Source organism: Anser cygnoides, chromosome 8 (assembly GCF_040182565.1).
Source record: "Anser cygnoides isolate HZ-2024a breed goose chromosome 8, Taihu_goose_T2T_genome, whole genome shotgun sequence".
Classification (NCBI taxonomy): Eukaryota; Metazoa; Chordata; class Aves; order Anseriformes; family Anatidae; genus Anser; species Anser cygnoides.
This window is the reverse complement of record NC_089880.1, coordinates 30,901,709-30,920,119: the sequence shown is the minus strand read 5'-3', so window position 1 is coordinate 30,920,119 and position 18,411 is coordinate 30,901,709. Positions and strand designations below refer to the sequence as shown.

The following is an 18,411-nucleotide window of genomic DNA, read 5'->3' as shown; positions in this document are numbered from 1 at the left end:
GCCATGGGCAGGGACATTGGAAGAGGACATCTTTGTAGCTCCTCACATTCCCTACATTTCTGCAGCAGCAGTTTTCAAAACCTTCTCATATGCAGCTGAAAGTGGGATTTGATATTCTCCTGATAGTCTGGAGATCAGCCATACATCAGAATGATGCACGAGGATAAGGACGAAACTCCCATACACTAAGAAGGTATCACAGCCATCTTAGGCCATGGGAGTTGGCTGTTGAGGTAGACTAGGTCTGGAGACTCAGCGATGAGATAAAACAGGTTCTGCTCCTCGGTTAGCAATGAAGCTGGGATGGTTACGTTGGATAACCTGGTCTTTATCTGAACTTGTCTGACTCCTTCAGTGTGAGCACTGGACCTGATGGATTTGTTTAAGAATTTCAGACAGCTGATGCTTTGGCCAGGCTGCAGGTAACAGAAAAATAGCCCCTTGTATACTGTTCTTGATCTTGGTCTCATCCACAGCTTCAGAGGGATGCAGGAGCATAGAGCAGGACGGGACAAGTTAAGCCGTCAGCAGCAAGCAGCCATCGAGGAGCTGTGGTGATTCAGTTCAAACACGGGGATGCCATTTGGGTTCACTTTCCATTTGGTGTGCTAGTTCATCCTTTTTTCCTCCTCCTCTTTCATCACTTCTTCCCCCACAAATATCTAAAGCTTAAAATAATGTGCTTGCCTTTTATCTGCCAATAGTCTGACACGAAGTAGTTCCTCTTCATAGCCATGAATTTACGTTTGGCCTGTTTACTCAGGTGCTAGACAGTATTTCTGGCTGCACAGATGGTGAGTCTAATACGGGCTTCTGGGTTTGACTTTTATGTTTGTTTACATCTTCATGGTACAATAGTTATCTGAAGAGACAAACTGGAAAATTGTGAAGTGTAACCTTGGGCCTAAAACTGAGGTGTATGAAGGGCTTGGAAATCCCTGGAGCCTGGAACTGCGTCGCCCCACTAGCACTGCTGCCATTTTGCTAGAGGGCCAGCTGGTTCTCCTTCTGTCAAATGTATCACAATGCTGCTGTTGGACAAGTGAAATTTGAGTTGTAAAATGCCAGGAATCGGGAAACGTGGCACAGCTGTGGCAGTCCCTGCCCTGTGTCCGCTCAGTCCTGCGTGGCCTCTGCGTTACTACAGAGAATTTTTTCTTTGGCTTCTGTATTTTTCTGCAGTTTATCAGGGTATGAGGAAACGTGAAAGACCAGAGGGAATGAGGAAAAGGTGCCTCTTTACTAGCCTGGGAAAATGTGTAGGTAAATTAATACATGCTGATCTAAACGTTTGCACAGTCGGTTCCGCTCTACTGAGCCAGCCCACGAAAATGGTGGGTGGGCTGAAAGTGTGGAACAGGGGTCAGCGGGAAGAGCAAAAGTAGGTCTTAAAATGTTAGGGCTTACAAATAGGGTGAGCCAAGCAGCTTTAAGTCGCCCTGAGGGGCTCTCTCAGCCTGCTGTGGCAGTGGGAGGGCCTGAGTGAGGGTTTTCCCACATCTCTGCCACCCCAAAGCTCTGTGGCTGTCACCCAGTGATTTTGTTATTTTTGTCTTCGTTTACAAGAAGTCCCCCTTTCTATATTCTTTGGAGATTCAGTGGTGGAAAGGATTGTGTGCACGCAAAGTAGCGGCAGTAGTATGTAGCAGCTCTTCGGAAAAAAGCATGCACTTCTAGCAATTCCTCAACAATGATACATGACGATTACATTGCACCTCTTTACACAGAAATTAATTGTGCCTTTTACCTAAATTGCAGAAATTAACACTGGGTTTCTAGACATGTTTTATTTTGCTTTTCTGTGTGGACCAGATTCTTATCAGGTATGAAGTCATCTGGCCTAACTCACCTGACTTTATTGGAGTCACGCCATCTTCCTGCTGAAGGTTTGGCCTTATGTGTTATAAGAAAATTACAGTATTCATTGAGGTTGGCTGTGGCAGGAGAGATTCTTTCAATACCCGCTGTGCTAGCCAAGTCTTTTTCCCTACTAAAAAGTTCATTTATTTTAGAACTTTTTGGCAATAGATGTTTAAAAAGTAGACTTTTTAGGTTGAAATAACAAAATTTTTGAGAAGCATGTTTAAAACTTGAGTACTGAGTTCTTATTAAAGCCATCTCCAGTAGAAGACAAGCCATGGGGTAGTTCCCTGTTCCACAGAAATCATCTGGATGACAGGAAAGAGGAAGTAGTAGAGACAAATTGCCGATTTTTTTTTTTTTGTGTTTTTGTGACTCATATGAAACCACTCAGTCTTGCTGGAATGTGCCAGGGAATTCTAGGAAAGCTGTCAGTTGCTGTAGAAACAGGTTCCTCAAAACTAGCTTTTAGTGTTTCATTTTCTTAATGTCTATGTTTATGTGCGGCCTCATAGTATAATGTGCTCATATCAGAATATGTGTGTATCAGTGTAGTATACATATGTAAAATTACAGTTATGTAATGTATACATTCAGTTTATGCAGATTTATTTTTTTTAGGTATCTAAAAAACCTCACTTTTTTCAGTGTGGTGAGATCAGTACATCCAGTGAAACCTACTGCTGCTCGGCACGTGTGGTTGCTCAGTCATTCCTCGTGCTTTGTGTGCAAGCTTTGTGCCCAGGAGAGGCTTTTTAAGCATCTGTTTTACTTAGAGCGGTGTCCCTTCTTGGTGTGGACTCAGTCATATTGGCACAAAAGGGCCCAATGTCAGGGAGAAGAGGTAGCTAGACTTGCACCATTGGTGGACAAACTGTGTTTTGTGTTCACCAGAGAAGTCACTTAATTCAAAATAATGTTAGTCTTCAGAATTCAGTGACTTCATGAGCTCCTAGTAAGTCAGCCCATGCTTTGAATTCCTGTTTAGGGGCTGTGCCTGAGGGTGAAGGGGTTTTTTGCGTCTCGAATTAGGTTCCTTTTGCATCAGAGCAGCAGCGTGGTAAGAAAAAATCCTAAGTCACATACACATGGAAATTGAAGTGTAATATTTGCTTTTGAAGCAAACTCTGATGAATTTCTTGAAAATAGAGGGAAATCTGTTGGTGGGTGTTTTTGTTGTTGTTTTGTTTTTGAGATTTTGATGGTATGCATAATAGGAATATCTAGAGAAATAGCAGATAAAAGATAAGACATGAAAAATAGCATTATGATATGTATTTACTAAGGCTGCTACCACTGGGTTACCATAGGTAATCACTAGGGTTAATTATAGTCTGATTACGTTTCCGCAACAAGGTAGAAGAGCTGGTTTAGAAAACAAAGTAGCATGCATACGTGTATTTTTTTTCTTTGTCCTTGTTTTAAGACCCTTCCATTGCTTGTCTTTTCCCAGGTGCCACTTACAGAAGCCGTGGAGCCAGTTGACTTGGAGGAATACCTTAGTGCACACCCGATGCCAGTCGAGTCTGGCCCTTTGCGAGACTTGTTTGAGTTTCCTTCTGATGACATTGAGGTTGTGTACACCCCCCGAGAATGTCGAACACTCGTGTCGGCTGTTCCCGAAGAGAGGTAGGAGGTGACAGGGTTGCAGCTTACCCAAGGGAATTAGTTGTTCCGCACTGGAACGTCTGCAAGGCTGAAGCCTGGGCTTCTTGTCCATAAATGCCTGAAACAGTACATACAAACCTAAGTGAAAGCCAGCGTGGTCAAAAGGCAGTATCGTTTCTGTGATTTTAAAATGTTTGTTTTTATCCTTTTAACAGTGAGATGGACCCTCATGTGAGGGACTGTGTAAGAAGTTACACTGAAGACTGGGCAATAGTGAATAGAAAGTAAGTACCCTGTGACATTCGTCAGCTTGATTTCATATTTCAAATTTTTTCAGGGTGGCTAACTGGTATGAAGAGGCTCAAAAATGGCTGACCTGGCTACTGATTTCATGTATGTTGGCTTTTAGTTGCCCAGCTCAGCTGAACTGATGCTTTGTGTTCTGAAAATTGGATCTCATATACATCAAAGCCCCTTAGGACAATTTTGAAAATCTAGGCCATTTTCATCAACTGCAGCTCCTTTAGAATATAGGAATGCAAAATTATTTTAGGGAAGTAAAGTTGCTGTCAGCACTTATTTCTTACTTTCTGTCTTATGCTTTTAGCTCTTTCAGTTTTGTAAAGATGTAAGGTTCACGTGCAGGCACAAGCACCTGAAGGCACGGTATTCAGCAGTGTTTATTTGTTCACAAAGAGACTGAGAAAATACGTGGTTTAAAAAAATGATTAATATTTAAACTATCACAATGTTTACCTAATGAGTTAACTGTTTAGGCAGCATGCATACATTGACTATCTTATGCAAATTAGCTGGAAAGTTTCTAAGCACTTTTACTTTGAACGTATACTCTCTCGGATGATTGAAGGTGTGATGACTTCAAGAGCTGTTGTCAAGGAGTAAGTGATCCATGTGATGTGCATCACCTAAAAATGACTTGACTACGGCTACAGCTCTGCCCTTGTGGCAGTTGCTACAATTCACTGGTTTAATGTTGTCTGGAGCACCACTCCAGGGGATGCTGAAGATATGCTCTGCGGTGCTAAGATGACCTAATAAAAATGTGGTTTGTAATCTCATACACAAAAAAAAAAAGAAAAGGGAAAAAAAAAGAAAAAAAAAAAAGAAAGGAAAAAAAAAGAAACCTGACAGAGATGTTTTATTAACTCCCAGCCATTGTGAGCAGAGTCTGGACTGTGCAGTAGGCTTGGACCCACTCAGCAAGCACACATCTCAGTTTCTTAGTGACTTTCACTAGTATCTGTAGTACCTGGCTGTGATTCCTGCGCTGAGGAGCTGTAGTTGGAAACAGTAAATCTTTCTGTCCTGTGCAGGTCAGCTGCAGGTTGTGGTCTGTGTCCACAGACACAGCGAAGGAGTGCAGCGAGAGACATCAGAGTTGCCTGAGTGGGTTGAGGGTGTACTGAGTGATTGCCACAGTCAGACTCTTGCCCCTTCAGAAGAGAAGAGGCACTTTCATAAACATTCATGGCAGTTTTTACTGGGATAACATTTTGTCAGTGCACTGGGGTTGCTGCTGGAACAGAGGAGAAGCGCAAAAGCCTGTCTAGAAAGAACTGAATTGTTTTTCATGTAAAGTCTTGCTGTCTAGGAAACCAGGGATCTGTTACTTGATAGTGGTAACAGATTTCCTTGATCTATCCTATTGGATGCTTACAAGTGCTTTGGCTAGCTCTGGGGCACAAAATCCAGCTTTAAAAGAACATGACTTCTGATGTGCCATACTTCTTTCTCTCCCACCCCAGGGGAAAAAATCTTTATTTCAATCTTTGTCTACAGTTCTTTGTAGCCAAAATATTTTGGGGGGCAGAGGAATCCATCCATTAAGTGAATAGTTAGTTTCATGGTATTGGAAAAGGTAAATAAGTTTTCTTTGTTGGCCTGAAAAAAAAGTGTTATTTCAATCTTAGGGCATCCGTTGCTGTGTGCTAGACTGATGCAGCAATGACCACAAGCATTTCTGAAGCTATTTCTGGCTTAGAACAAATTTAAGGTTTTGAAATGCAGACGTTTTGGTAAGGATTGTACAGATTGCATTGTTCAGCTCTCAGGAAGTATAGCCTAGTGAGGAAAACACTTTCCAACTTTTTCACCTCCCTTTCATTATTCACTGCTAGCACGTCCATGCGTTTGCCATGCCTGTTTATCCTTCTGTGTTAATTTTAGTAACAGGGCAGGATATGAACAATTAATTCTAGATGTGAACCCAGCACTACTTCAGGAACTGACTTAAGAGTTTGTATTGTAAGGACGCTGTGGCTGTGGCCATATGTGTGGGTAAATATAGACGGTGCCATTTGGTATCCAAAAATTTGTTAGTCAAAGAGGTCTGATCTTGTCAGCAACAGCAGACAGACTGTTTACTAGCAAGTGCTCTTAAGCTCTGGATTGTTCTGAAGGACCCGATTCTGTTTATAAAGATGCTTTAGGAAGATGCTCATTTTAGTTGGTGTCAGAAACTCAAATGTTTTCCAGCGTGCTCAGGCCCTTGTGCTTCATGCTGTCCTACCTGAAGCTGATGCCTTGGTTTTCAGGATATTTGTATTCTCTGCTGCTAGCCAATTCCTGCTTCAGCAGAACTGCTGGCCTTCTGTCCCCGCGTTATTGTTGGTTTAAGCTTGGCATTACAATTGCACGTTTTATGATGCCCATAATTGGGCATTGATAATACTTCCTTGGACATCACCCAGCGTGGCTTTATAATTGAACAGAGTCACAGTGTAGTACAGGAATACTGCTTGTGGGATTGTTACCCAGCTACAGCGGACAGTGACTGGAAATACTGTTTGCAGAGAGCAGTTTATGCTTTGAGATGCCCCACGCTGATAATACTGGGTTTGTTCTGCTATTCTGCTTCTGGGTTTGGGATCAAAAAGAATGCTAACAATGCACTTGAAATACTTTGTTTTTAGGTACCACAAATTGGGGACTGGATTTAATCCCAACACTTTAGACAAACAGAAGGAGAGGCAAAAGGGGCTCCCCAAACAGGTCTTTGAGTCCGATGAAGCTCCAGATGGCAACAGTTACCAGGACGAACAAGTAACGTACCTTTGAAACCTTGCTACATAAAACCTGATTTATAGCTGCATTTTAAAAGTGCAGTCCCTTTCCCATTATAAGTTGCTTTTAATCTGTTGAATCTCAGGATGACCTTAAGCGACGTTCAATGTCGATTGACGACACTCCCCGGGGCAGCTGGGCATGCAGTATTTTTGATCTGAAGAACTCCCTTCCAGACGCACTTCTCCCAAACTTACTGGACCGAACCCCAAACGAAGAGATTGACCACCACAATGAAGATCAGAGGAAGTCCAATAGGCATAAGGAGCTTTTTGCACTACACCCAGCACCAGATGAGGTATTTTTATATGGATGTGGGTGAGATTAAAAAAGTGGAGGATATAGGGAATGTGAAATCTGTCAGTCTGCAATTGATTTAGAGGAGTTAAGATCACCTCTGTTTAATTTCCATGAGAACCTTCGCTATTTTGCTGGAGTCATGTTTTTTTCAGCATGCTGTCTTGCCATACATACTACGTTCTGAAGATTTTACTTTATGGTTATCCAGTCCTCTATAATGTAGAAACATTAGGGGAATTTTAACATATAACTGCTGGTGAATACAATACACTGGTAAACCTTAGATTAGATTGGTGCTAGTGTATTAAGAGAAAAAAATGATGCATGTGCTTGCTTCATAATGGTATGAGTGGTTTGTACAAGTCTTGTGTCTAAATGGCTGTTCCTGTGACAAATTTCAGGAGGAGCCTATAGAACGACTTAGTGTCCCCGAAGTACCCAAAGAACACTTTGGCCAAAGACTCCTGGTGAAGTGTTTGTCCCTTAAGTAAGTATCACTCCAACAGACAGCTGCACTACAGGAATGGAGAATTTAAATCTGCTGTTGTATCCACATGCACCTGGAAGTACTTTGCTGCCTTGTTTATTACCCTTAAAGTGATGTAACTTTGTTTAATTTGGTTATAGGCTTAAAGGTTAATTCTGTAAAGGGTAACTTACAGGGCAGTGTGCATCAGACTTGGTTTATCTTCAAGACTTCCTTTATATTGGTGTGACATAAAAGTATTTACCTTCCTTGGCATTTTTTTGCATTTGTTTTCAGCAAGTCTGTAGCTATACCTGTCCCATATCACTGTGCTTGTATGGGGCTCTGCAATTGACCAGCCATTGGTGTTCAGCTCTAACAAGGATATTTAAATGGGGAAAAAACAAATTAATAATTCTTGAGCCTTAAAACGTAAGACTAAAGCCTTACAACGTAAGCAAATCAAAGATTTGCCAAAGTTTAGGCTCAACAACCTTGACTGTGTCCCTTTAAGAGTGAGGACTTTATATACTTAGCCAGCATTAACTGGAGGAATAGAGACCTGTTAAACAAGTTTAATGAAGTGAAGCTCCTGAATATAGGGTTACCTGCAGCTGGTTCATTGCCTATAACTCTTCTCTAATAACACAAGGTAAAATTTTACTGTTATTCCCTTGGAGAAATAAAGTACAAAACTGATTTTCCACACTGCTGTATTCATCTTCTGTGTCCTCAGTTAGGTCAACCCTTCTTATTAGAGAACTCCAGTTAGACTACATTGTAGCTCATAACTGAGATATATGTGTGGGACATAGCTCCTACTCATAGAGTACTCCAGGACCTAATATAGCCGTAGAGATGAACTGATTTTGCAGCCTTTTATGAACTGGAACAACATAATATGCAGTAGCAGTGGAGCTTCATCTCCAAAGAATGGTGTCTTTAGCATAAATAAGTTAAATTCTAGAAATTAATAATTTCTGCTATTTGAGCACCTCTTGCTGACTGCAAATTTATAGCAAATCTGCCAAAGTACGTGCTTGTTTGTGTACCACAATAATCTCTGAAACATTACTGTTTTAATAGCTAGCATCCAAGATTGTGCTATTGTAATGGCACAAAAAGTAGTATGTAGTCTCTTCCCCAGGGAATTTTTCAGTCTAAGGAGAAACATGGGTAACATAGAAAGGTTACCTTTCTATTTCAGATGACCTAAGCAGGGTCATTTTCAGGTTAATCTCACCTTTGTTGCAGAACTAGACAAAATACCTGTTTGATGATGTGGTCCTGTATGTCGTTCTGCCTGGTGGCAAAGAGAATTCCAGGCTGAAAATCTCAGACCTGGATGCCAGGCGCTGGGAGATGCCACCAGGGATCAGGCATTAGTTGCATGGGGAAGCTGTGCAGGCAGGAGAACGGCATTTCAGTCCCTGCTCAATTATTATTATTATTATTTTAATTTCTTCAGCATCCCATGTGAGTTTACAATGAGTTTAGTGCAATTTGGTAATTTAGTGTTTTTTTTTTTGTTGTTGTTTGTTTGTTTGTTTTTGTTGTAATTGGTTCAGTTAGCACAAATGCTTGAATGCCGTTAGGCCAAAGGTACAGTGGCACTGACTAAAAGGTTTAGTTTTATAGTCTGTCTGGGATGGATGCCATATCCATTGCACTATGTGATGTTCTGGTTTCCGTGAAAAACTTCCTTGATAAAAGTTACTCTGAAAAACTGACATCTTCCTGAAAGCTTTTGAGGTACTGGTATTTTCTGACAAATAGTGAAAAGCAGAAAAATGGCACAATAACTGTCCCCAGCTCTTCCAGAGGAAGGAGCTTTCTCATCAGTAATGCCAGGAGGAGCAGTTGGCTATTTAGCCATACCAACATGTAAGCCCTAGTATGTTAGCACACAGGACAGCTTCTTGGGGTAATTGGAGGAGGCAAGCACTACAGCTATCCCAAGTAATAGTTTCCCTTCATTAAGGAAACTCTTACGTTCATCTGTTCAGCTTTCAAGCTTTCAACTAGTAGAGGATAAAAGAATTTATAGATGTTGGGATTAGATTCCCAGGACATGAAATGTACCTTCCTGTTTGGTCAGTGACTTGAAATTTTAGAAGGGTGTTTCTTGGTGGAAGAGAGCAGAGGCAATGCAGAGGAACTGGGACAGGTGAGGAGAAGCGTGGTGAGTGAGACCTACCTTTCCAGGAGGAGGAAGCCTTTAGCTTGGCTCAGCTATTCCTGACATTTCAGCTAACAGGGGTCAGCTTTCACCTTACCCAAAAAGGGTTTGGGGAGTGGGTTGGTTGTTATTTATTTTCTTACAAAATGCAAGTCAAGTGATTTTTATGTATTTCTTTCTATCAAGATTCGAGATAGAAATTGAGCCCATTTTTGCAAGTTTGGCTTTGTATGATGTTAAAGAAAAGAAAAAGGTAGGTTTTTTTATTACCTTACATTTCAATGGAAACATTACAAACCTATGTTAAAAAAAATGGCGGGGATTAATTCTGAAAACAAACTGTTAAGAAGACAGTGACATACTAGCGGTTGGAAGAATGATGAAAGAATTCCATGTACCTTCTTATGTGTTTTAATTCTGCTTAGTAACACAATTGAAGTATAACTACTTTTCTAAAAATATTATTTAATATGTGAGTGCCTGAAATCAGAATATATATATTTTCCGATCTTGGATTTCAAAAGTGTTAGTCTAAATAAAAGGTTTCAGTAAGTTTTTCTTCTGTTTAAGACTTTCTTCTTCTCTTCGTTGTGATTCAGTGTGGTTTGTGACCAAGTAACATTTTAATACATGCTAAAATCAAAACAAAGCTGAGCAGTCTCTTCAATATCTAAGTTATGAAAAATGCAAAATTCATTTATTCTCCTATTTATGTTCTGTATTTAATATCTGAAGTCTCTTAGTTTTCCTAATTCAAGATATCTCTAACATTTTTCTCTTTAGTATTGCTAATATGCATTTTGACATTTATCTCTTTAAGACTTGAATTTAATGCATTGAGTTTTAAGTTGTATAGATGAGTATGTGGAATATTATGTGAACTTTGTTTAATATTTAAATCACATTTCATAAGCCAATTTTATCATCTTGTGAATACATTTTTTTTCTCTCACGTAGTCAGTTCTTTAGTGACCTCTGGTGTTGATAACCAGCTCACGTTCATTTTGGCTTTGAAGCCTTGATACAGTAGAGGATTTTGTGTTTCAGCATGAAGAGCTCACTATTTCCTTCCAGATGCATTATTTTTTTCTGTGAAGGATCTTAAAGATCATTTACTATTTCAATACTTTGATATTTTCAATTTAGATAGCAATTGTATTTTCTAGTCCTGTAACTACGTACCTTACAGGAGGTAGACAAAACTTTATAAGCAGTGTCTATTATTTGCTCCACTTGTTTTCTCTTTTGCTACTGTTCTGCTTTTATTTCATAATGAAAAGGTCATTATTTTTCCTTTTTATGCCTGGATTTGAAAGGAAGCTCTGTTGGTGGGGTTTTCTTTGCATGTGTTTTGAAGTTGTCTGTTCTGTTTGTAAAGATTTCAAGGAACATATAAAGTATAACTAGTGCTTGAAGCTAACCTATTTCTTCTTTAGATTTCAGAAAATTTCTACTTTGATTTAAATTCTGAACAAATGAAGGGAATGCTTCGTCCACATGTCCCCCCCGCTGCTATATCCACGCTGGCCAGATCTGCCATATTTTCTATTACTTACCCCTCTCAAGATGTCTTTCTGGTAATAAAGGTAAGAAATACTGGAGAAATTTTAATTTCTGTTGTCTCTTCTATTTTAAATAAAATAAAACCAAGTGTGATTGACTACCTGACTTATTAACACTTGGAGAGCAGCATTCTATTTTCAAAAATATAAATGTTGGAACCACAAAATTTTGTTTTGCTTCAAATATTCTTATTTGGTACATTAAGTTCTTTTGTAACAGGAACAGTTCAGTGGAGGTATACATTTTTATTGAAAAAATGAAAAAAGCACAAATGTTTGCTTGATATAGAGTATTTTTCTGGGTTTTGACCTTGGTTTTGGTGAAACAATGTGATGACTTCCTAAAATTAGGGATAAGTGAGTAATTCAAAAATATGTCTTGATCTGAATGTCATTTCAAAAATGATATATGCCCTTAAGGCAGGTGTTCAAATGTCTTTACACATTTAATTTGCTGAGATAGTGAGGTCCGTAACTGAAATTAAAAGCCACATTGGTTACTCCTGGAATAAAGTATATGAAGAGAGAAGTTTTCTTTCATTTGATTGAAAGAGCAGACAAGTGTTAGTAGTTTACTTTGGCATTTGAATCAGTTTTTTTGGCCAGTCTCTGCATAAAAATTATCCTATTGTAAAAAGGGGATTTCAGTGCATACTTCTGGTTCACAGGCAGTGGTTGGTTACATTGCCTCCTAGTAAAGTTTTTTGAGAACATTGTTGACTGTGTTCTGTGCAAGGTCTTCATGTACTGCGTTTTAGATGAGGAGTAAGCTTTTGAAAATGAATTAGGGCTTTCTGGCATGACAGAAGAGTCCCAGGTGAGAAAAATGCTTTCAGAGTTTTGGAGTATAATCTGAGTTCCACTTCTCATACAAGTTTCTGAATCCCTTCTAAAAATCACATTCTGCCTGTGTACACATATTCACTCCTCTGATTTGCACAAGATATGAGGAGAAGATAACGGCCTGTTTCTGAGATGGGGATCTGACCAAAGGAGCTCGTGACTGCACATCAGTGATTGTAAAACCAGTGATCCGAGAGGAGCTGGTACTGATTTACTTAGGTGGCTTTTTGATTTGATGATGAAAAGGATAAAGTTAGGGATAAAGAAGACAGATGCATAGCATGCCTTACCAGGTGAATTTTTCCATGGGACTTACTGATGTTATTCACTATGAAACCACTTTTCAGACAGCTGCTATTGCTAGCATAAACTCATCAGGGAGTGCAAGATTTGACGGGAAGTAGTCTTGTTCTTTATAATGTGTATCTTGTAGCTGTACTAATTGACAAGTATGAATGGCACTTTATAAGCATAGGAGAAGATTAAAGATTTTTTAGTCTAACAACAGTATGTGTATGGTAGTAGGCGTGCAATGGAGGGGCAGGATGCTTCTAAAAGAACAGTCTTCATGTTTGTGATAGGGAAGAAGTATTTCTGTCAAAAGCTGAGCGTTAAAGAGTTTCTTGCTATGTCAACATTGACTTATTCAGAGCCTTCAGAAACGAATATCTACTCTTTTACTTATATGTATTTTAAAAATTGTTATCCATTATTTCATTTGAAAACACGCTGATTTAAAATACTGCTTGTTTAGCTGAACACAACTGAGACACTGTCTTGTGCTGCTGCAATAGCTCCTTAATAAGGAGACCAGAAATAAGAACAGTCTTCGGAAAATGATGATGCTGAAGACAATGTAAGCTGTTGATAAAACCTTAAAAATGGGCTGAAAGTGGCTCTAGAACATAGGAAACCAAAGTGAGTTGGTATATGTTCCCTTTGAACCTATGTTTTACACTTGTGATCCAATTATAGCTGGAGATCTGGGAACTTAATGGCTCTAACAAATTGAGTGTAGTGGTTGTTTCTGACTCACAAAGGGAAATCAAGTGTCAATTCTTCTGAAAGAATGTTTTTGCTTCCTAGTGTTTGTTTAATTTAACAATCCTTGCTGGATACATGTCCTTATAATGGTTCATTTTCCCTTCTCAGCTTGAAAAAGTATTACAGCAGGGAGATATTGGGGAATGTGCAGAGCCTTACATGATTTTTAAAGAATCTGATGCAGCAAAGGTAAGATTTGTTGAAGTTTAAATTTGGCTATGAGCATTTTAAGACATTTTGTTATTAACAAATTAAGCAGTCAGGGTATTTTCTTTCACCTTGGACTCAACAGTCATTGATACTGTTCCTGTTGTTAAAAGGATCTGTTTTTAATTAAGAAGCTAGTCATATTCTAAAGGCCAAAGAAGAGTCAAAGACCCTTGAATCTTGATGCCTTATGGGGGGAGAGTAGTTAAAGGTCATCAGTTTTTGTAGCTGACAGGGGAGACATGTGGTGAGCATCAAGCTCAGTCATCTGTAATTCCCTGTCCCAAAGGATCAGCTGTGCGCTTATGGCTGGGTCAAGTGGAGGCAGCCTTTGATGTGAATTTGCAGTAAAATTTCAATTCGTCCATTGCATCTGCAGCTTAACTCCATCTTAGTACCTCTCCCTTGCTCTAGAAGGGTTACAAGCTGATGAAATATGTTAACAGGACATTCTCCATCAAGTCTGGTTTTCAATCGCAATGCGTTTCTGATTCTTTTTTTCCGCTGTTTTCTTCTGTTTTTTTCTTTTTGCTAATACTGTGAAGCAAGACCATACTCAACAGCAGGATAAAGCTGCTATTTTTACATGTACTAAGGGTAGATGAAAAAAAAATTAATTTTAGTGTTCCTTTTTTTTTCATTAACAATGCTCCTTTAATTCTTGTCTTCAGCAATTTGCACATTGTCCTCTAGAGTGCAGTGGATGGCATGGGCCTGCCCCAAAGTGCTGACAAAGTTGTGGTTCCTAAAGTTCTAATGTATTTCTAGCTGAAGAAGCTAACATTTTTTGTCTATCTCTGTCTTTACGTCACTGCACCAAAATGTGAAAAATGGCTATCTTCCACCTGAAGTGTTTAGATAACAGAAGTAAAAACCCCTATGTTTCCTGTGATTGACAAGTTGGAATGTGCTTACGTGAAATTTTGGAGTTGGCTTTGCAGGATGCTTGGAAATGTAGGTTAGAAGGTTGATTTTGCGAGGTCTCCTTCGCAGCAAGGTGCATAAGCATGTGCTGAACATGCGAGAAGAATGCAGGTAGCAGAGCTGTCTGTTATCCAGCTCCCTGTCTGTGGGCTTTTTAAAGGACTGTAGAGAGCAGCCTTTCTGAAGCAAAAATTTGCTGTTTAAAATGCAGAATCATGGCAAAGTCCTTTTGTATCCTCTTTTTCTCAATAACATGAGTATGGTACTGCTTCTTTGAGGAATGTTTTCTGCTTCCCAAGCAATTCCAGATGATCTGAGCACCTGATTAAGGGAGGCCATTTCAGATCTCGCAGAGTAAAATTCAGTTTTTCTTGAAAGAGCAGTGGGCCAGATGAGCTCACTGGGATTTGACAGGCTGCTCAGGAAGCTGAAGAGCATAAAGTCAGCTGCTCTGACGGTCAGGCTGTCCTGTACCTGGTACTGTTGGCCTGATGGCAGTGTAGTGAAGCAGAAGACTGTTTGTATAATAGTGATCTTCCTCTAGAAGGCATGATCGAAGCACAAAATCATTTCAAGCTAGAACAGATGCCATTGTTACGTAGTGATTTTGCTAACTGAACCTTTGTTTGTATTCCTTTCTTTTTAATGGTTTGGGTTTAAACTTTCTTCACAGAATAAAGAGAAGTTGGAAAAACTGAAGTGCCAGGCAGAACAGTTTTGCCAAAGACTAGGCAAATACCGAATGCCTTTTGCCTGGACAGCCATTCATTTAATGAACATTGTGAGTAGCGCTGGAAGTTTGGAAAGAGATTCCACAGAAGTAGAAGTTGGCACAGGAGGTACAGTATATGGCATCTGCATAAGGGAGTGTGGTCAAATCCAGAGTATACTGAAGTCTTGCTTCATGCACTGTGTCTGCTGTTGCTCCTTTTATCACTTCCCCTCCCCTGCTCTAGGCCTTCTGATAGTGTTGGGTCGTGGTTGAAATAAAACAGCAAAGTCCATCATAACAAATGGATTTATCTTTCAAGGATTTTACAAGCAAACCATCTGTTATATTATTTAAAACCAGGCTTCTAACTGAGAGAGTGTTACAGGCTGATGAACATTTTCCAAAGGAGTGGATTAATCTTTGTGAACCACACGGCTCATCTGAAACTGCTCTTCAGCATCCCCAAAACTGCCAACTTCATCATCTTTCAGAGCAAGAGAAATACATAAATCTCCAGATGATAGAGACTTTTATAATAGCAGTAAGGCACTGGGGTGAGGTTGCTGTGAGAGGAGCAGAAGTAGTCAGCTGTGCTTCATAGCCTCCTGATGCCTCAGGAGTGTGATTGTCTTAGCATAACCACCTCTTCTATCACGCTTATTGCATAATTTCCAAAGGCAGCAGCTATCTTCTTGTGTAGAAAATCCTGCTTGGTAGGCTCTTGGACAATTGTTTTTCTTTTTTAATTTCTCTCCCTTTTTGTTTTTTGAAGAACGCAAAGGATCGTGGTCAGAGAGACGGAATTCCAGTATTGTTGGGAGGCGTTCGTTAGAGAGAACCACAAGCGGTGACGAGGCTTGCAATTTGACCAGTTTTAGACCAGCTACTCTGACAGTGACAAACTTCTTTAAGCAGGTATTGTATGAAGCTGCCTAATTAGGAAGTTGCTTCTTGGGCAGAGTTATTTGATCATGTGAAGTTGGGTTAGACCTGAATGAGTACTTTGTGATGCTTTCAGTGCATGCAATGTCTGCTCCCTCATCACAAGATACCTCTGAACAACATGCAGTGGGTTTATTACACTGTGTGCTTATCCTGCCACCAGCAGGTCCGCAGTTGGTTGATGGATTCTTTCAAGAAGTTTACTGTGAATAATTACATTACAGAACTTGAAACTATTAGCTGTTTTTGACTTCAATGATGAAGCATCATTATGGCTCAGAGAGTTAACCATTCTAACCCATAGAAATGGGTCTCCCCAGAAGAATGTCGGTTTATTTTGCTCCAGATTTTTCTAACGTGCACTGGAAAAATCACAGTTTGGACTTTTGGTAAGCATATTTGGCAAAATGTTCATAGAAGCAGGTGCACAAAAGCCAAAGATAACTTTCGGGGGTTAGTATGTGACAAAAAGTATTCCAGATATTTGTCCTCGTCTAGGAGTTGCATAGCCTCTATCAGGATGTTCACTTGACTCCTTTAGTTTCATTGGGTGATAGAGAGTCCTCTTGAACCATCAGGAGGCTCAGAAACAGTTTCATCAACGTGATTTGTGGTTGGCATCAATTCCCTGGACACATCCAGTGATGCCCAAGAAAACAAGGCATTTCTCATGCCTTTTTTGCTGAGTGGCAGCTCTCCTGAGCCAGAGCTTGGGATTTCCCTGAGAATCAGTGGAAAACATGATTAAATAGAGTAAAATCTGTAGTTAAGCTTAGAAAATGGTTTCAGTTCATTAATTTTTTCTAAGGTTTGCTTAATGCCACATCTGGTTAAGGAAAATTATTATTTGAATGTCACCTTTGTGTATAAAATGGATTTAATAGTGTACAACCAGATATTTTTTGGACCGATTCCTTGATCACTGGGAATACAAAAATGTGTATTCTGTATATTGCAAGTTGACTAAGCTCTCTTTTTTCTGATTGTTTTGGTTGCCTGCCAATTTCACTGTGGGTAGCCATCCAAAGTCTGCTCTTAAATTCACTGGTGTAAAGAAGGAGTAATGTCATCCAGGGCATGAAGTTATACTGGTGGAAACCATGTAAATGGAAGGTGACTCATGCCTCTTGTGCTCAGTGCTTTCAAGAAGCTCAGTATGACTGAAATTGGGGTTTGCAAATGTTATATTTGGGGTCTCAGTGACACAGAACAGTACAGGAAGTACCTTTTACTTAGGGTGTTAAAATCTAGTTATGTCTTGTATTTACCAAAAACTTAGAAAGTGAGGGGAAAAAAGTATTACAGTATTGCTAACGAAGCTATTCCATTCATTGGCCTTGTTCTGCAGCCCTTTTTGTAATACACATCAGTTTAAACGTGGTCATTAAATAAGTAATGATCTACAAAAGCATATATATTTACTTTGTTCTCTCTGGACTACTTTGAAACAGTTTGTTTTATTCTTATTTAAAAATCGCTACACATTGATTTAAGATTTTAAGTTTTTAATTCTTCTTACCTTTTATTTTTTATCTTCCCTTCCTTTAGTATCTTTGAGAACGATTAACTTAATACTACTGAGCATTTTTATCCTTCAATTTGCTTTTTCTTTCATATTGGGTTTTATTACCTTTATAATCGGGTATCTTCTACTTTTGGATAGCTAAAGGGTGGCAAAGTGACATTTTCTATAGTGTTGTAACAAAATTTTGAGCTACTAGAATGTGGCACAAGGAAGATTGACAGCAAACTCCTTCCAGTTCCCACTGTTCATTAACACTCCTCTTGACAAGTAAGACTGTTTTAGACTTGTACCAAAGAAAAGGCAGGGGAAAAGGAAGGAGGATCACAATGTGAATGATGGATATTTTTTCAAGCTATTATACTTGCTAAAAAATGGATATTTTTGGGAAATCTTTTAACAACCATTCTCAGTTTTAAAAAAGATAATATTGATGGGGAGACAAAAGGTTTTCACTGAAAAGTTCCTGCAGCTGTCACGATGATTAATAAGATAAAAAAGAAAGGAGAAGGGATGGAGAAATTAACTGTAATTTAGCACGTTAATGTTAACACCTTGTTCTGGGAAGGTACATTTTGATGTCAGAGGAGACTACAGTATCAGATGGCTTATTCATGCTCTTGCAGTCCTCAAGGATTGTGTAGATAATCATTTTCTTCCTGACACCCAACAGGAGGGTGATCGCCTGAGTGATGAAGATTTGTACAAGTTCCTTGCTGATATGAGACGGCCATCATCAGTATTACGGAGATTGAGACCCATCACAGGTATTGAGCAAGATCTTTCTGGCTTATGCACGTTAAGGTTGTTAAGTTAGTCCTTCCTAATTGCCACCCAATTCTTATAAGCAAGTAGATGAAAGAAAACCTGGGAAGTTGTTGACAGCAATCCTAGAGGTGGCATTTTGGCAGTTTTTTTCACTGATGTTCAAATGCAGCTTTGCCACGCTGAGTAGCATCTGTGAGAAGGGGATACAAACCCCGAAGCAAACCTAGCAGGTGCTGAGGAGCCTATCTTTCCCTGAGTAAAACGCTACTCTCCAGCTGAGAGGAGGTCTCTTTGCTGGTTATCACTTGGTTAGTAGGAACAGATTTCATCTCCTGTTTGAGAAAGAAAAATAGAAACACCAGCATGCCAGCATTGAAACATCACCAGTCC

At 39.5% G+C, this 18,411-nt stretch overlaps 1 protein-coding gene across 16 annotated transcripts in view; it reads left to right on the top strand.

Moving 5' to 3' along the window:
• DOCK7 (dedicator of cytokinesis 7) overlaps nucleotides 1-18,411 on the top strand; it is a 98,706-nt gene that overhangs the window by 19,238 nt on the left and 61,057 nt on the right. For all 16 annotated transcript variants that reach the window (XM_048062223.2, XM_048062222.2, XM_048062219.2 and 13 more), the window contains exons 3-13: nucleotides 3,314-3,489; nucleotides 3,684-3,752; nucleotides 6,402-6,531; nucleotides 6,638-6,850; nucleotides 7,254-7,339; nucleotides 9,684-9,750; nucleotides 10,934-11,083; nucleotides 13,055-13,135; nucleotides 14,751-14,916; nucleotides 15,562-15,704; nucleotides 17,927-18,020. In XM_048062223.2, coding sequence (XP_047918180.1) covers nucleotides 3,314-3,489; nucleotides 3,684-3,752; nucleotides 6,402-6,531; nucleotides 6,638-6,850; nucleotides 7,254-7,339; nucleotides 9,684-9,750; nucleotides 10,934-11,083; nucleotides 13,055-13,135; nucleotides 14,751-14,916; nucleotides 15,562-15,704; nucleotides 17,927-18,020 — 1,375 coding nt within the window. The remainder of the gene's footprint in view (nucleotides 1-3,313; nucleotides 3,490-3,683; nucleotides 3,753-6,401; nucleotides 6,532-6,637; nucleotides 6,851-7,253; nucleotides 7,340-9,683; nucleotides 9,751-10,933; nucleotides 11,084-13,054; nucleotides 13,136-14,750; nucleotides 14,917-15,561; nucleotides 15,705-17,926; nucleotides 18,021-18,411) is intronic.